Genomic DNA, 17,220 nt, shown 5'->3' with positions numbered 1-17,220 from the left:
AGAAAGAACTACATTTAACGACAACTGGAAGGATGACCAGAGCCATCCCTAAATGCTAGAGACAAGGAATACTGCAGACACTGCCCACGCGCTGTCTGACTGGCAGCACTGACACTCGGCAGCATGATGAGGCACACGTGCCGCCCCTAGCCAACTCCTCACCCGCCTGGGGACTGCTTGGGGCAGCTCATAGTGGGAGCCCAGGGGCCGCTAGATTGAATCACTTTTCTATTTTTGGAGTAGCCTATAGTCCCCTCTGCCTCTGGCTTACAAAGCCAGAGAAGGCAGGATGCCTACTCAGAGGAAAAGACAACATGCCCTCTTGACTCTTTCACTGCCAAAACGGGGCCAAGGCTCTGAGGGTCTTCTTCTCATGCAAGCATCCGTGTTCTATAAAGCCCAAGCTAAATGAAAACCCCAAACTCGACTCTGTAGTAGAAAGCACAAAACTCAGTTTCCATGCTTCGTCCTATTTTGACCCAGTTATGGAGCCCATGTTCTAGCTGACCTACACAACAAATTCTCCACCTTCGATGGGAAGAGCTCATTCGGGCCTGTTCCTAACAGAGGGCTGAAGGGCTGAAGATGTGACTTGTGAAGCGTGGGTGGCATTATGGAAGTCAAAAACCAGGAACGGAAGTTGCCTGGCAAGAGACTACAGTCATGAGGCTGGGAGGAAGGCAGGACTCAGGAGTCCCCAGGTGCCCGGAATTGCCTCCCAGATCCCAAGAACGCTCTGTACACAAAGTCGTTCGTGGCCCTTCCAGGCCAAGACTTTCTCATTCAGACTCCTCAAAATTAGAGCTGTATGGGACTCTAATTTAGAGCACATCCAATTCAAATCTTTATTTTTAAGGATAAAGAAACTGAGGCCCAAGGTCACATCGTGAGAGAGTGGCAAAGGATGGACCTAAGCCTAGCTCTACGGACTTTAGTCCAAGACTCTTCCTTGTAAATCCCACAGGATTCCAAGCATCGTTCCCTTCCGGGTTTTTCTACACCTATGACCCCACCTTCACCTACCCAACCCTTCCAGCCTTCAATTCTCACCCTATTACCCGAACTCCACAAAGCTTAGTGCCCGCCCCAAGCAAGCTCACTGCAGAGGGGATTCCTCCACGTGCTTCCCTCCAAACCTCCCACCCACCCAATTCCTCCTTTCAGTTCCATCCTGAGTTACTACGGGACCCCGCCCCGCCTCCAAAATTGCATCCTCCTTCCTCGCCTGCACCTTACCCCGACACAGGGGCCCCGCCCGCCCGGGAGGCCCCGCCCCTCGCCGTCTCCCCACTTCCCTTGGCGGCTGCTCTCACGCCCTGGCCCCTCTCACCGGTAAAGCCGCTTAGTGTGGAGGACTTTTGCTTCGGGCTCGCTGCTCTCCCCTGTGGGGGGGCCTTGGCTCATGGTGCCCGGGTCCGGGGGCAGCTCCCGGTCACAGGCCCCCGCCACCCACCACTACCACCACCACTGCCGTCTCCGGCCGTAGCCGCAGCCGCCGCCGCCGCCGGCCCTGCTCGGCCGCCATCGCTGTGAGGCGGCTGCCCGCGACAGCTCCTCCTCCGCCTGGCAAATCTCGCGATGGCAGCCGCACAGTTGCGGACCAGTGGCCTGCTGCTACCAAATCTCGCGAAACTCGTTTTCCCTCCCGGGAAGTTGCCAGAACTAACTCTGGGCAGCATGGCCTCTTTCCGGCTTCTCCAAACCCTTGCGAAAAACTTTATTGGCAAAGCTATCAGAGAACTGACAGTGTACCCACTGAGGCGGCCAAAGCTTAACTGGATCAGGGCAGGTGAGCTTACAGCTAGGAGGGTGACTGCTTTGTCCCACAGTGGTCATTTGGTCCATCCTTCTGCCCCTTTCCCGCCTCCCCGTTTGAACCAAGCCTCTTTCAGATTACTGGTTAGAGTGACTCCAGCTTTCCCTTTTCCCCCATAATTTAAACAAACAAAAAGTGCATGTGAAAGTTTCCTTGGAAAGGGCCGAGCATCACATAGGAGTAAAGCCCTGGAAGAAATGACTTGTACAAGCGTCTTGGCCCTTCAGCTCCCCTCCCAAAGATTTCCAGCTTGCATATCTCTTACCACCCAGTAACATTTATTGAACTGCTGTCTTCCAGCCACAGTGCAGGATTCTAGACACAGAGAGGTGAGCAAGCTAGACACTATCCCTGCCCTCACAAAGCTCAAATGACTTTAGGGATAAGGACTCATAGGAATGAGAAGCTAGTCCCTCACGTTTCTATCTCCTGATCCTCACATTGGATATCAGGGCAGGTGGGCTCACAGCTAGGAGCGTGACTGCTTTGTCTTGTTTTAGCTTAAACCTAAGTTTAAAAGCAAGGGGTTTTTTTGTTTGTTTTGTTTTTTGTGTTTTGTTTTGTTTTGTTTTTTGCCTGTGTACGAATTGTAATGAGAACATAAATTGCCCTTCTACCGCTATGCTCTTGGCTTCAGCCACCCATCTTCTTTCTGTTCCTGAAACAGCCTAAGTCTTTCCCATCCATTGGTCTTTCACTTGCTGTTCCTCTGCCTGTAACACTCATACTCCTGATTTCCCATCAGGTTTCAGCTCAAATATTACCTTACCAAAGAGGTCTTTCCTATAAAAATTGTCTAATTGATTTAGTTGCTAGGCTTCTTCATTATCTGTTACCCCAATAGAACATAAGCTTCTCAAGGGCAGAGACCTTGACTGTCATCTTGTTCTCCTCTGTGTCTGCCTAGAATAGTTCCTAGCTAATAATGGTGACCAGTAAATATTTACTGAATGAATAAGTGTACAAATTCCATCTCTGGGTATCCCAGCCTACTCCGAGCACCCTTTGGTGCACAAATCCACTTTTCTCCCTCTGCTTTCCTGAGCTGGGAGCTCCTACACATTCCAGTTGCCTAGAATGTGAACTTACCTCTTTGCCCAGCTGCATCCCAACTTTCGGAAAGAATGACGACATCCTCCTCTAATGCTTTTTTTGTCGGCAGATTCAGCAGGGCGGGGCCTGCCCCTTTAATCTGGGCCCCACCTGCTCTGGTCAGACAGGTTTTGAGACACAGGTAAAGGGAGGGAGACAGAGAGAAATACTTGCAGAGCCAGCAGGTAGCTGGGCAGCTCCTTCCCGGACAGACGGACAGACGGATGGACGCTGGGGACCCTCCACTCCATATGGAAAGTAAGAGGATGTCCTGGGTCCAAACTACAAGGTTTGGAGGGCCCTTGAGATGAAGGAAGGGAATCAGTCCCATCCAGAAGCAATGAGATGAAGGGCAGCAGGGAGGGGAGAAAGACAGGAGAGAAGGCATACAAAACAGTCATGATCAGACCTAAATGCCGGAATAACAGATCCAGGCCCTGCAGAGATGGATGAGGTGGGCTAGTGAGGAGTTTGGGAACTGACCAAGTACCAATGAAGGAAGAGGGTGCCTGCAACTGCCAGCTTTTTGGGACAGATTAGTTGGCAAATCACTGGTCTCACCTGGAATGCAGGAGGGTTCCAAGCAGGGATATGCAGGGAGAAGGGGAGATGGGACAGTGGAGGGGAAGCTTCTCTGTCTACATACAGCAAGATCCTCGGTAGGAAAGAAACTTGGCAAAGTTCTAGACACCTCTTCTGCCTCCTGTTCCTGCATTAGGGTGGCCATGACTCCAGGGGTTTTGGTGGAGGGGCATAGAAGGCGTGGGTGGAGGCTGACTGAGGCCACAGCTGCCAGGGCCTGTGCCCCTTGACTCACCCTCTCCTGTTGGATGGCATTTGATGTCGAAAGGGTGCCTCCATTTCGGCTGCTCACTTCCTTCCCTCCTCCCTCTGTTTCAACGTCTTCCTCTGTACCAGTTTCTCCCTAAGGCTCCAGAAGGGGCCAAAGCCCATGAAACCAGTTGCCCTGGGGAGTATGAGTTCTGTCAACCTGTCCTAACAACTAGAAGACAGGGGTTTCTGACAGAGCTTTCCTCTGCTCCCTGCAGGATGACTTGACATTGTAGATCCCAGAACTGAGGCCCCAGGATGACAGAACAGGAGACCCTGGCCCTGCTGGAAGTGAAGAGGTCGGATTCCCCAGAGAAGAGCTCACCCCAGGCCTTGGTTCCCAATGGCCGGCAGCCAGAAGGGGAAGGTGGGGCCGAATCCCCAGGAGCTGAGTCCGTCAGAGTGGGGTCTTCAGCTGGGTCTCCCACAGCCATAGAGGGGGCTGAGGATGGTCTAGACAGCACAGTAAGCGAGGCTGCCACCTTGCCCTGGGGGACCGGCCCTCAGCCCAGTGCTCCGTTCCCGGATCCCCCTGGCTGGCGGGACATTGAACCAGAGCCCCCTGAGTCAGAGCCACTTACCAAGCTAGAGGAGCTGCCCGAAGACGATGCCAACCTGCTGCCTGAGAAAGCGGCCCGTGCCTTCGTGCCTATTGACCTACAGTGCATTGAGCGGCGGCCCCAAGAAGATCTTATCATGCGCTGTGAGGCAGGCGAGGGCAAGTGCCGAACCTTCATGCCCCCCCGGGCCACCCAGCCCGACCCCACTGAGCGCAAGTGGGCTGAGGCGGTGGTGAGGCCGCCTGGCCATTCCTGTGGGGGCTGCGGGAGCTGTGGAGACCGTGAGTGGCTAAGGGCTGTGGCCTCCGTGGGAGCTGCACTCATCCTCTTCCCCTGCCTACTATATGGGGCATATGCCTTCCTGCCGTTTGATGTCCCACGGCTGCCCACCATGAGTTCCCGCCTGATCTACACACTCCGCTGCGGGGTCTTTGCCACCTTCCCCATTGTGCTGGGTGAGCCTGTGAGAAGAAAGGGGAGATTGGGAAGTGGACTTGAGGAGGGCAGGGCCTGCCTGCCATGGGGAGCAGGAGGGTTTCCCTTCACTTGGCCTGGGCCCCTCAGGGTCTCCCACCCCCTGCCAGTCTGCATGCCCATATCCTCCCAGGACCACTTCCACCCCACTGTGTAGAGGCTATGCACTGCCCACAGTGAACCTGCCCCCAGCTTACTGCCTCTTGCGCCCTTACCCTGCCTGTTCTGACCCTACCCTGTGTTTCCCAACTCCACCCAGGGATCCTGGTGTACGGGCTGAGCCTGTTATGCTTTTCTGCCCTTCGGCCCTTTGGGGAGCCACGGCGGGAAGTGGAGATCCACCGGCGATATGTGGCCCAGTCAATCCAGCTCTTTATCCTCTACTTCTTCAACCTGGCCGTGCTTTCCACTTACCTGCCCCAGGACACCCTCAAACTGCTCCCTCTGCTCACTGGTCTCTTTGCCATCTCCCGGTAAGTTGGGGCAGGGGGTGGGCATGGGAGAGGGAATGGTGCTAGAGAACCTAGGCATCTGAATGTCTGGAGAATCAGGGTCAGGAGCTTTCCGGATTCTACCCTGGCCCAAATGTGTGCCCTGGGGAGATAAGCCCACCTTCTCTCTTGTACCTTACTTCAGCTGGTCAGCAGATGGAAGCTGATTTCAGAGATACATATAACCATGTCAAACAAAAAGGCTTTCAGGTGTCATCTAGATCTATGCACCCATTGCAGCCACTCCCGTGGCAATCTGGTCAGGTAGCTGTTTTGGTCTCTAGCTGAACACCCCCTATGACCAAATGTACAACTTAAAAATAGATATATTTTTTCAAAATAGAGAGAAGGCTGGGTGCAGTGGCTCATGCCTGTAATCTCAGCACTTTAAGAGGCCGAGGTGACAGATCACTTGAGGTCAGGAGTTTGAGACCAGCCTGGCCAACATGGTGAAACTCTGTCTCTACTAAAAATACAAAAATTAGCTGAGCATGCTGGTGCACACCTGTAGTCCCAGCTACTCAGGAGGCTGAGGCAGGAGAATTGCTTGAGCCCAGGAGGCGGAGATTGCAGTGAGACAAGATCGTGCCACTGCACTCCAGCCTGGACAACAGAGCTAGACTTCATCTCAAAAAAACAAATAGCCGGGTGCAGTGGCTCACGCCTGTAATCCCAGCACTTTGGGAGGCTGAGGCGGGTGGATCACAAGGTCAGGAGCTCGAGACCAGCTTGGCCAACAAGGTGAAACCCCAGCTCTACTAAAAATACAAAAAATTAGCCAGGTGTGGTGGTGGGCATCTGTAATCCCAGCTATTCAGGAGGCCGAGGAAGGAGAATCGCTTGAACCTGGGAGGCGGAGGTTGCAGTGAGCCGAAATCGCGCCATTGCCCTCCAGCCTGGGTGACAGAGCGAGACTCTGGCTCAAACAAATAAATAATTAATTAAAATAAAATAAAAAATAGAGATGAGGTCTCACTATGTTGCCCAGGCTGGTCGCAAACTCCTGGCCTCAAGCAATCCTCCTGCCTCAACTTCCCAGTGTGCTGATTACTCAATTCTTCATATAAACCAGTCTTTTTCCTTTTTTTTTTTTTTTTTTTTTTTGAGACGGAGTCTCGCTCTGTCGTCCAGGCTGGAGTGCAGTGGCCGGATCTCAGCTCACTGCAAGCTCCGCCTCCCGGGTTCACGCCATTCTCCTGCCTCAGCCTCCCGAGTAGCTGGGACTACAGGCGCCCGCCACCTCGCCCGGCTAGTTTTTTTTTGTATTTTTTTAGTAGAGACGGGGTTTCACCGTGTTAGCCAGGATGGTCTCGATCTCCTGACCTCGTGATCCGCCCGTCTCGGCCTCCCAAAGTGCTGGGATTACAGGCTTGAGCCACCGTGCCCGGCCTTTTTCCATTTTTAAAGGTACTAATTGTTAGACAGTTCTTCATACTGCGCTAAACATTTCTGCCCAGATTCTGACCTCCAGAATTGCCTAGGACAAATTTAGATATTTGACACAACCTCTCAATCCCCCCACTCTAACACTCTGTCCCCCTAGTATCTGCTTTGCAAAATGGCCCGGTTTCTTCACTGTCCTGGGAAGAAACTTCTGCCTGTCACAGTTGGGGGGCCTGGTTGAGGGTACTGTCCTCTTCCTGTTTGTCAATGACGAGAGGGCCCCGGTAGAAGGTACCGTCCTTTTCTTCATACAAACCAAGGACATGTGAGCTCTCGTCGCAGCCTTCTTACTCTTCTCTTTTTTTTTTTTTTTTTTTTTTTTTGAGACAACGTTTCACTCTTGTTGCCCAGGCTGGAGAATACAATGGCATGATCTCAGCTCACTGCAATCTCCACCTCCTGGGTTCAAGCTATTCTCCTGCCTCAGCCTCCCAAGTAGCTGGGATTATAGGCACCCACCACCAGGCCCAACTAATGTTTTGTATTTTTAGTAGAGACAGGGTTTCACCATGTTGGCCAGGCTGGTCTTGAACTCCTGACCTCAGATGATCTGCCCGCCTTGGGCTCCCAAAGTGTTGGGATTACAGGCGTGAGCCATCGCGCCTGGCCCTTACTCTCCTTTCATTCAGACTTTTTACCATCACCTAAAATCCTTAGGGGTATTTTCACATGAACTACTATTAACCTTAACCTAGAAGGCACCTTTGAATTTCTTAACCCAAATGCAGGTGTTTTCTTCCATTTTCCCTAATACATATGCTCTTGTTACTTTTTTTTTTTTTTTTTTTGAGACGGTGTCTTATTCTGTTACCCAGGCTGGAGTGCAGTGGCGCCATCTCGGCTCACTACAACCTCTGTATCCTGGGCTCAAGCAATTTTCCTGCGTCTGCCCCCTGAGTAGCTGAGATTACAGGTGTGAGCCACCATGCCCAGGTAAATTTTTTTGTATTTTTAGTAGAGACAGGGTTTCACCATGTTGGCCAGGCTAGTCTTGAACTCCTGACCTCAGATAATCCACCCGCCTCGGCCACCCAAAGTGCTGGGATTATAGGTGTGAGCCACCACGCCTGGCCTGCTCTTGTTACTTTTGATACAGGATTCCAGGTAGCTTGCTAAAATAAAATATTATTCCTGTTGAGCTAAAATTAATCTTCCAGTCACTTCTGATTGTGGTCCAGCAGTCAGTTGTCCCACCAGCCTCCTGACCATCATGCAGCCTTGCATTTTCTCCCAGTAGGTTTTCCCGAAATAAATATGTTCCTGCTCACGTAACTCAGCCTCCCATCTCAAACTCTTGGGGAATACTGGTCTCAGATAGAAGTTGGCTTAAGCAGTAAAAGTAATCAGGGAGCTAAAGGAAGACTCAGTGATTGTCTGGTCCAGGCTTCCCATTTTACAAAGGGGAAATCACAACAGATGTAGGGGAGAAGAGTTGCTCAGGTCGTCAGCAATAGTGTCAGCACTAGAATCCAGGTCCCTTCCCTCTCTTATCCAGGGTCCTTCTTTACCATGGACAAGTTCATTAAGCAGTTTGTGCCTCAGTTTCATCATCTGTAAAATGAGGTTGTTATGGGGATTAAATGAGTTAACTCATGTAGAGTACTTAAAACAATTTGGTACTTGGGGCTGGGCGCAGTGGCTCACGCCTGTAATCCCAGCACTTTGGGAGGCCAGGGCAGGTGGATCATGAGGTCAGGAGATTGAGACCATCCTGGCTAACATGGTAAAACCCCGTCTCTAATAAAAATACAGAATTAGCTGGGTGTGGTGGTGGGCGCCTGTAATCCCAGCACTTTGGGAGGCCGAGGTGGGCGGATCACCAGGTCAGAAGATTGAGACCATCCTGGCTAACATGGTGAAACCCCATCTCTACTAAAAATACAAAAAATTAGTGGTGGTGGGCGCCTGTAGTCCCAGCTACTCGGGAGGCTGAGGCAGGAGAATGGCGTGAACCCAGGAGGTGGAGCTTGCAGTGAGCCGAGATCGGGCCACTGCACTTCAGCCTGGGCGACAGTGAGACTCCATCTCAAAAAAAACAACAAGAACAACAACAAAAAAATCTGGTATTTGGTAAGGGTTCATTATGCTGTGCTGCTTCCTAGTGCAGAAGAGAAGCAGCAGTTATTCTTCCCTCCCTTTCACAGGTGAAAAAGAACAGAGGCACATGAATTATGTAAGAGGAAGTTGCTCTTCCCTCCCTCCATTGAGGGGTGTGTATTGAACAAATCTTCCACGAAATTTGTGGCTGACCCATCCTCTGGGCTTCAAGCCCTCCTGGAGGTGGCTTCTTTGCTCTCCTCTTTACATCTGCCCCTCAAATTGGCAGAAGAGGAGGTAATGAACAGGCTTGGGTTCAAATCATGACTTTTCTGTTTCCCAGATGTGTGATCTTGGATGAGTCTTACTTAACCCATTTGAAATCTTAGTTTCTTCATCTGCAAAAGGATAAATACAGTGGAACACACTGCAGCTATAAAAGAATGGAAAAACCATTTTTATATTGATATAAAATGATCTCCAGGATATATATATATATATATATATATATATATATATTTTTTTTTTTTTTTTTTTTTTTTTTTTTTTGAGACGGAGTCTCGCTCTGTCACCCAGGCTGGAGTGCAGTGGCCGGATCTCAGCTCACTGCAAGCTCCGCCTCCCGGGTTTATGCCATTCTCCAGCCTCAGCCTCCCGAGTAGCTGGGACTACAGGCGCCCACCACCTCGCCCGGCTAGTTTTTTTGTATTTCTTAATAGAGACGGGGTTTCACCGTGTTAGCCAGGATGGTCTCGATCTCCTGACCTCGTGATCCGCCCGTCTCGGCCTCCCAAAGTGCTGGGATTACAGGCTTGAGCCACCGCGCCCGGCCTCCAGGATATATTAAATGGGGAAAAAAATAAACATGCAGAGAACAGTCTATATAGTATGCTGCCATACTTCAAAAAAGGGAAAAATAGTTTTTTGCTCATATATGCACTTTTAAAAAAATCACTCAATGTACTATCACACTGGCTCTTCTTCCCCTTCCTTCCTTCCTTCCTTCCTTCCTTCCTTCCTTCCCTCCCTCCCTCCCTCCCTCCCTCCCTCCTTCCTTCCTTCCTTCTTCTTTCTTCCTTCTTCTTTCTCCAAGAAAAGCACACTGGTCTTTAAGAAAAAATAAATAAAAGAACAAATCTGCTGGACATGGTGGCTCACACCTGTAATCTCAGCACTTTGGGAGGCCAAGGCAGGAGAATTGCTAGAAGCCAGGAGTTTGAGACCCTCATCTGTACAAAAATAATTTAAAAAATCAGCTGGGCATGGCGGCACACACCTGTAGTCCCTGCTACTTGGGAGGCTGTGGTGGAAGGACTGCTTGAGCCCAGGAGTTGGGGGCTGCCACTGCACTCCAGCCTGGCTGACAGAGTAAGACCCCATCTCTAAAAAAAAAAAAAAGGCTAGGCGTGGTGGCTCACTCCTGTGATCCCAGCACTTTGGGAGGCCAAGGAGGGCAGATGATCAGGTCAGGAGATTGAGACCATCTTGGGTGAAACCCCGTCTCTACTAAAAATACAAAAAATTATCAAGGCATGGTGGCGGGCACCTGTAGTCCCAGCTACTCGGGAGGCTGAGGCAGGAGAATCGCTTGAAGCCGGGAGGCGGAGCTTACAGTGAGCTGAGATCATGCCACTGCACTCCAGCCTGGGTGACAGAGCGAGACTCCGTCTCAAAATAATAATAATAATTTAAAAAATCACTTAGTGCACAAGAAACCATAATACTGATGCCTGGGGTGGGGGTGGGGGAGAATAGGGTGGGAATCGGTAAAGGGAGGAAAATATTTTACTATACTGATTGAATTTGCTCAAACATTTTAAAGTTTGTACAGCCAGGTGTGGTGGCTCGCATCTGTAGTCCCAGCTACTCAGGAGTCTGAGGTGAGAGAATCACTCAAGGCCAGAAGTTTGAGCCCAGACTGGCAACACATAGCAAGACCATGTCTCTAAAAAAATAAAAATAAATCGAAAAATAAATAAAAGAGGGAAAGGAATAATATACTCGACTTCATAAAGATGTGGGGAAGTCAAAATCAATCACTTATAGTAATTAGCGCTGTGCCTAATACATTTTAAATGCATAAACTTTGGCTGTATTTGGAAGCACCAGCCATACCCACCAACTGCATCTGCCTCCCTATCTACTCCCCCCACTGTCAGCCTATTGCCAAGCTGAAGCGCTTCCCTTGAGAGTAGCCTGACCCTTTTCTTGCCCCCCCAGTCTGATCTACTGGCTGACCTTCGCCGTGGGCCGCTCCTTCCGCGGCTTCGGCTATGGCCTGACGTTTCTGCCGCTGCTGTCAATGCTGATGTGGAACCTCTACTACATGTTCGTGGTGGAGCCGGAGCGCATGCTCACTGCCACGGAGAGCCGCCTGGACTACCCGGACCACGCCCGGTCGGCCTCCGACTACAGGCCCCGCCCCTGGGGCTGAGCCGCTCCGCCCTCCCACTCGGAGTAGCGGGTAGCAGCGTGGGTCTGACATATCTTTGAACCTTGTGGCCAGGCCTGGACTTCGCCCCCAGGCCTAGGACCGCGGTGGGTGGAACCCTGCTACTACCCCAACAGGGACTCCAATCAATCAGAGTTCTCCCCTTGCCCGGGCTGCCCTTCACCTTTGGTGCCCGGGACAGTCATAAGGGATGGACTTAGTTTTCTTGCAGGGAAAAAGGTGGACAGCCATGTTTCTTACGGATGCTGAGGGCATGGGGCCAGGACCAGGGGAGAGGCACAGCTCCTTCCTGAGCAGCCTCCCACCACTACCACAAGGGCTCCCTAATGCTGGACTCTGGTCCACTCCCCGGCTTCCCATGAGGCAGGAGGCAGAGCCACAGCCAAGGCCCTGACCACTTCTGTGCCAGTTGTCTAAGCACAGTGCATCAAGGACGCTGGAAATGCCTTAAGGATAGAGGCTGGGCATCACATCAAATGGGACTGTGATGTTTGGTGAAAACCTTCCTGGGGATCTGGATTCAGGACCCTCCATGACTGGCCTTAGGGCCCCTTAGCCTGAGTTAAGACTATTTACAGCTGGCCAGTCCAGAGCTGCTGCTCTTCTACCTATTTAGGCCCCTGTAACTACCCACCTTTAAACTGCCCAGAAGCCATGCCTCTCCCACGGGAAGAGGGGAGCAGACAGGGAAATCTGCCTCCCAAGAGGGTGTGTGTGTGTCTGTGTGTGTGTGTGTGTGTGTACGCGCACGCTCACACGTGGTGGCTGGGGAGTGCCTGGATGGTGCGGTGGCTGATGTTAACCTAGTATGAGTGTGTGTGTGTAACAATAAATTACTACCAGTCTTTGCTGGCTTTTTCTTCCTGTTTGTCCCCCAGTCTCGAGTGTCCCTTCCCTGTTTCATTCAGATGACAATAGAAACCTCCTAACTCTACCTGGTGGAGTGGAGCTGGCAGGTTCCTTGGTTCCACAGCAAGGAAATGGAGCCTCAAACAGAAACTTGCCTTCCAAGCCCATCTCTTAGCCCTTCCATTCCCTGGAACCAGCCCAAGACCAGCCCAACGACACTCACACATCAATAAACTGGAGCCCTGTGAAAAAAAAAATATCTATTTTCTTGCCTTCCAGGGCAGCCAACCAGTCAGAATGCCTCTCATTTAGGCCTGCAAGTCCCATCCAAGGGAAATGTGTGGAGATGCAAGAAGGCAACACCAAGGGGACCTTATCAATAGCCCTGTCCTCCACCCCCTCCAAAGTTCCCCCTGCAAGGTATGAAGGAAGCCCCACCTGGGGGTCTCCAGGAAATTGAGGCTGGCCTCTGAGGTTCCACAGAAAAGCAAGACGGGGGAGTGAAGGGGCCGACTGGAACTTGATACTCCAACCTCCAGAGTTTTGAGGCACAACAAGACAGGTCCAGTAATGTCCTTCCCTCCAGAGAGCGGGCCTTAATTTATGGACTGGTACTCTGAGTACTTCTTGTGGTACAGTAGCAGAACCAAGCCTCCCACTAGCAGCATGAGCCCTGGGGCACCCAGGGCCACCGCCATGATGCCCAGGACTAGTGGGGACAAGCCATCCACTGGAGGGAAGCCCACACCCAGGAGCATCGACCTAGAGCAAGCAGAGAGAGAGAGGTAAGCGGGCTTAGGAGGAAAGGCTGGGAGACTCAGCCTTGGTCCACTTCAACTCCCCAAGCCCGCAGCCCAAGCCCTGGCTCTCACCAGCTGAGGTAGTGTTGGTCCCAGTAGCCAGGGCCTGTAGAAGCCCCGAACGTCACATTGAAGGCACAGAAGTTATTCTGGGACCCAAAGAAGGCTCGGACAATGGGTGACTGGGGAAGAGGGTATGCCAAGGCAGGATGAAGAGGGGAAGCTTGGCAGGGCAGGGCTGATTCTCGGCCCCCCGGCTTCTGGGAGTAAGCCACTGGTCGCCACTGTGCGAAGCCTGATGGGAGGGAGCCCCACAGCAGCTGGTCCAACTGGGAAGAAAGGCAAACAAGGGAGGGTAAAGAGGACCAACCTGTGCCCAACCCTCTTTTCCCTGCCTCTCCCAGCCTTCATCTGTGACTAGCAACAGGAGTCCTGAGTCCTAGGCAGGGCCTCAATCCCTCCTCTGTAAAAATGGAGAGTTCGACTGGGTGAGGACTGAGTTGTTTTCCAAGCCTGCAAGTCTGGACTCAGCCCTCCTCTTGGCCCCCAGGCCCCTTGCAGATCTCCACCTGCCAGAGTGTAAGTCATACTGCACTGCCTGTCTGTCTCCACTGAGGGCAGGGACTGGGTCAGACTCATTAGCACAGTGCCTAGCACTTAAACGACCCAAAGTAAGTGTTGCTAAATGGCAAATGGTTGAATGAGTTTTAGGTCCCAATGGCGTCCCACCTATATTCCTCACCCCTCTGCCTCTCTCCAGGAAGCCTGACCTGGAAGACGGCAGGTGCATATTCATCGTCGATGGAGTGCTGCTCCTGCACTGACGGGCAGTCAGGGCCCTGGCCCAGTGTGGCTACCTCCAGCCCAAACAGGGAACGGTTTCCTCGGGGAGAGGCTCCAACCAGGGCCACCTCTAGCTGACAGGTGTCTGCTGTGTGCAGGAGGCGAGGGGGTTGGGCTGGTCGGCTGGACCTGGAAAAGGCCTGGACCTAGGAAGGAAGAAGCATGGGAGGTGTGGGAAATAGCTGGATGCCTGTTCTTAAGGGCCACCTCCATCATTAAATCCCACCCTCTCAAATCAGCCTTTTTGAGTCTTTCCAATTTCCCACCCCTTACCCTGAAGGCCAGGCTGCCATTGGCAAAAGTCCTGGTAGGGTCGTTCATGGGGTGGCCTTGAAATGTGGCACTCAGGGTGGCAGGATCCAATGAATCAGTGATGTTGTTCCAAGAGAAATCAGCCAAGGAGTATGGAGGATATGGTGTTCCTGGAGGCTTTGCTGCCGTATCAGACACGTTGGTGCTGTCAAACTCAAGCAGCTGGAGGGTGGGGGTGGGGTGGAACTGGGCTTGCCTCAGTTTTTCTCCCGAGACCACACCTCCCACTCACCCCCTACCAAGGCTTTCATATCTGAGTCTATTTCACCACCCCCAGTCTTTAGTTCCACCCTCTAATTGGGATGAACTCTCTCCTCTGCACTCTTCTCCTTGGTTCTCTCCCAACCTCCTCACCCTGGTAAAAACAAGGGCAGAAGAAAACTGAATGCTGTCCTTGGGGAGCACCATCAGGCCCCCATCGGGCTCAGGGGATAGCAGGCGGCTCCAGTTGACGCTCAGGGTGCTGTGGGGGGTGTTGGTGGCTACCAGCACCACTGCCAGAGGCCCCAAGCTGCTCCATATATAGTGCAGTGTGGAATTGGTGCCCACTGCCCGGATATGAAGCAGGTTCTGCACGGGACCCAGCCAGTTAGGGATGACCTCCAGAGACACCTGGAACATGGAGTAGTGGAGGGTTGAGGGAACAGGATCAAGGAGAGACACGGGCAAAAGAGAAGTTTGAGGGGAGGGGAGTTTGGAAAGTGCTGGAGAAAAGATGGGATCTTGGGGACTAGACAAGAGGAATGTGTGCGGGAGCTGAGGGAACCCTGGGGTAAGGGGCAGTGGGTACAGGATATCCAAAAAGGGGTAGGGTAGAGGGTATAGCCAGGACTCCCCTGACCCTGGTGGGCAGGTCAGGGCACAGGGCTGGGAAGAAGAAAACATTCAACACTTGCCTGGACCCAGGGCTGAGTCGGGGTTCAGACTTCACCCTCACATTCACCCTACTCCACAATCCCGTCCCATGACCCATGACCATCTCCCACACCCTCCAGGTTGAAGAACCCTCCTCTTGGCAGCTGCCCTCCACCCCTAGCCCCTGGATGCCCGGTTCCAGCCACCCTGCAAGGGTAGCATTTCCTGAAACTTCTATCGCTGTAGCCCCAGGGCCCTCACCTGGCGGGTCGTCTCCCCCAGCAGGCCAAATGGGGCTGCAAACAGAAACAGAGTCAAAAGGAGCAGGGGGCTGGGGGCAGAGTGCCCCCAACCCCAGCTGTGCTCCACAGAGCCGTGCATACGGCCGCAATTCCGCCGACGGAAGAGGTGCCACGGAGGGTCACATGACTCAGGTTCAGCTGATCCCTTTCAAGGGCGGAGCCACCAAACCAGTTTTTGCTTTTTTTTTTTAATTTCCTTTCCTCAGCACCATTTAATGTATTAAAGAACAATTTTGTATTCTATCTTAAAACAGGAAACGTCACAGTCTCTTACAAGTAATACAATTTAATACAGTCACAAGATTTTAAATGAAAAAATACATTATTCATGCTACAAGTTTTCAGTCTTCCTTGGACAATGCCAAAAATACAGTATTCAAACGGCATGTTTTAAGAGGAATGTGAAATCTCATTTTGACACAAAGACAGGTTAAAGAAAATAAACCCAACAGGGAACTACTGCAGGACCAGCACATTGCCTTAAGTCCCCGACCCTGTCCCATTGTGGAACTCATACAGCTGCTTTCTACTCTAGCACATGAAATCCTGCGGTTCCTCTTCTCTGTGAACTATGAAACTCCTTGGGGTTCTTCCCTGTGGAACAGTGTGGTTCTTCTTCCCTGCCTAACATTTCAACAAAAATTGTAAATATTTAGAGATGTGTCACTAAATAACAACATACTTCCAAAAAAGCCAACTTACTTGTTAAATGTTGAAAGAAAAGGCCGGGCGCAGTGGCTCACACCTGTAATCCCAGCACTTTGGGAGGCCGAGGCAAGTGGATCACTTAAGGTCAGGAGTTCAAGACCAGCCTGACCAACATGGTGAAACCACGTCTCTACTAAAAATACAAGAATTAGCCAGGCATGGTGGCAGGCGCTTGTAATCCCAGCTACTTGGGAGGCTGAGGCAGGAGAATCGCTTGAACCTAGGAGTCAGAGGTTGCAGTGAGCTGAGATCAGGACATTGCACTCCAGCCTGGGCAACGAGAGGCAAAACTCTGTCGAAGGAGAGAGAGAGAGAGAGAGAGAGAGAGATCGAGACCATCCTGGCAAACACAGTGAAACCCGTCTCTATTAAAAATACAAAAAATTAGCCGGGCGTGGTGGCGGGTGCCTGTAGTCCCAGCTACTTGGGGGGGCTGAGGCAGGAGAATGGCGTGAACCCGGGAGGCGGAGCTTGCAGTGAGCTGAGATCCGGCCACTGCACTCCAGCCTGGGCGACAGAGCGAGACTCCGTCTCAAAAAAAAAAAAAGAAAGGAAGGAAGGAAAGAGCTAAAATTCGGTGAAATTTAAAAGGGTTGTAGAAAACTGTGAAGTGTTTGTTTTCTTCACTTCACTCTGATTTTATTTTACTTATTTATTTTGAGACAGCATCTTGCTCTGTCACCAAGGCTGGAGTGCAGTGGCACAATCACGACTTACTGCAGCCTCAAACTCTTGAGCTCACGTGATCCTTCTGCCTTAGTCTCCTAAGTAGCTGGGACTTCAGGCACATGCCACCATGCCTGGCTAATTTAAATTTTTTTTTTTTTTTTTAGACACAGGGTCACACTATGTTGCCCAGGCTGGTCTTGAACTCCTGGGCTCAAGTGATCCTCTCACATGGGCCTCCCAAAGTACTGGGATTATAGGGGTGAGCCACCACACCAGCCATCACTCTGATTTTAGAACATAGGACTTGTACGCAAAGGTTAGGATAAGGAACTAAAGATGCCAAAAAATACCCCAAACATTAATTGCAAAAAAAAGACTAATGTTTGGCCAGACACGGTGGCTCATGCCTTTAATTGCAGCACTTTGGGAGGCTGAGGCAGGTGGATCACGAGGTCAGGAGATGGAGACCATCCTGGCTAACACGGTGAAACCCTGTCTCTACTAAAAACGCAAAAAAAATTAGCCGGGCCTGGTGGCGGTTGCCTGTAGTCCCAGCTACTTGGGAGGCTGAGGCAGGAGAACGGGGTGAACCTGGGAGGCGGAGCTTGCAGTGAGCCAAGATCGTGCCATTGCACTCCAGCCTGGGCGACAGAGCGAGACTCTGTTTAAAAAAAAAAAAAGACTAA

The 17,220-nt window shown here is 51.6% G+C and overlaps 3 protein-coding genes across 15 annotated transcripts in view; 1 reads left to right on the top strand and 2 right to left on the bottom strand.

Annotated features, from left to right (window-relative positions):
* SMG5 (SMG5 nonsense mediated mRNA decay factor) overlaps positions 1-11,096 on the bottom strand; it is a 45,349-nt gene extending 34,253 nt beyond the window's left edge. For 4 of the 7 annotated variants that reach the window (XM_077996670.1, XM_077996678.1, XM_077996672.1 and 1 more), the window contains exon 1: positions 1,331-1,549. In XM_077996670.1, coding sequence (XP_077852796.1) covers positions 1,331-1,404 — 74 coding nt within the window. In that variant the 5' untranslated portion in view covers positions 1,405-1,549. 7 annotated transcript variants of the gene reach the window in all.
* Positions 1,644-12,041, top strand: TMEM79 (transmembrane protein 79). 3 transcript variants are annotated; one of them, XM_077944596.1, is made up of 5 exons: positions 1,644-1,789; positions 3,958-4,754; positions 5,033-5,246; positions 7,523-7,640; positions 10,965-12,041. In XM_077944596.1, exons 2-4 carry the CDS (start codon positions 3,998-4,000, stop codon positions 7,602-7,604), a joined length of 1,053 nt encoding a protein of 350 aa, XP_077800722.1. In that variant the 5' UTR covers positions 1,644-1,789; positions 3,958-3,997; the 3' UTR covers positions 7,605-7,640; positions 10,965-12,041. The 3 variants fall into 3 exon arrangements, with proteins under 3 accessions (XP_077800722.1, XP_028683598.2, XP_014967436.2); XM_028827765.2 differs by lacking the exon at positions 7,523-7,640 and adding an exon at positions 3,033-3,166 and having other exon boundaries at positions 1,648-1,789; XM_015111950.3 differs by lacking the exon at positions 7,523-7,640 and having other exon boundaries at positions 1,648-1,789.
* Positions 10,732-15,270, bottom strand: GLMP (glycosylated lysosomal membrane protein). 5 transcript variants are annotated; one of them, XM_028827755.2, is made up of 6 exons: positions 15,117-15,270; positions 14,355-14,612; positions 13,962-14,162; positions 13,616-13,834; positions 12,918-13,174; positions 12,289-12,839 (listed from the first exon to the last, which is right to left on the bottom strand). In XM_028827755.2, exons 1-6 carry the CDS (start codon positions 15,234-15,236, stop codon positions 12,755-12,757), a joined length of 1,140 nt encoding a protein of 379 aa, XP_028683588.1. In that variant the 5' UTR covers positions 15,237-15,270; the 3' UTR covers positions 12,289-12,754. The 5 variants fall into 5 exon arrangements, with proteins under 5 accessions (XP_077800368.1, XP_028683588.1, XP_014967416.1 ...); XM_015111930.3 differs by having other exon boundaries at positions 12,289-12,807; XM_077944261.1 differs by having other exon boundaries at positions 12,289-12,807; positions 12,918-13,027.
* Between the last annotated feature and the right edge of the window lie 1,950 nt (positions 15,271-17,220).

Source organism: Macaca mulatta, chromosome 1, assembly GCF_049350105.2.
Source record: "Macaca mulatta isolate MMU2019108-1 chromosome 1, T2T-MMU8v2.0, whole genome shotgun sequence".
In the NCBI taxonomy this organism is placed as follows: Eukaryota; Metazoa; Chordata; class Mammalia; order Primates; family Cercopithecidae; genus Macaca; species Macaca mulatta.
Note: the sequence above shows the minus strand (reverse complement) of the source record. Positions and strands in the feature narration are given on the sequence as shown.

Bases quoted from the DNA above. Each gene is read 5' to 3' on its own strand.
- GLMP (XM_077944242.1), bottom strand. From the start codon at position 15,236: ATGCACGGCTCTGTGGAGCACAGCTGGGGTTGGGGGCACTCTGCCCCC. The intron at 14,163-14,354 runs GTGAGGAGGTTG...CCCACCCTCCAG, and splicing joins CTGCCCTTGTTTTTACCAGG to CTGCTTGAGTTTGACAGCAC. The intron at 13,835-13,961 runs GTAAGGGGTGGG...CTTCCTTCCTAG, and splicing joins ATGGCAGCCTGGCCTTCAGG to GTCCAGGCCTTTTCCAGGTC.
- TMEM79 (XM_015111950.3), top strand. From the start codon at position 3,998: ATGACAGAACAGGAGACCCTGGCCCTGCTGGAAGTGAAGAGGTCGGAT. The intron at 4,755-5,032 runs GTGAGCCTGTGA...AACTCCACCCAG, and splicing joins CACCTTCCCCATTGTGCTGG to GGATCCTGGTGTACGGGCTG. The intron at 5,247-10,964 runs GTAAGTTGGGGC...TTGCCCCCCCAG, and splicing joins GGTCTCTTTGCCATCTCCCG to TCTGATCTACTGGCTGACCT.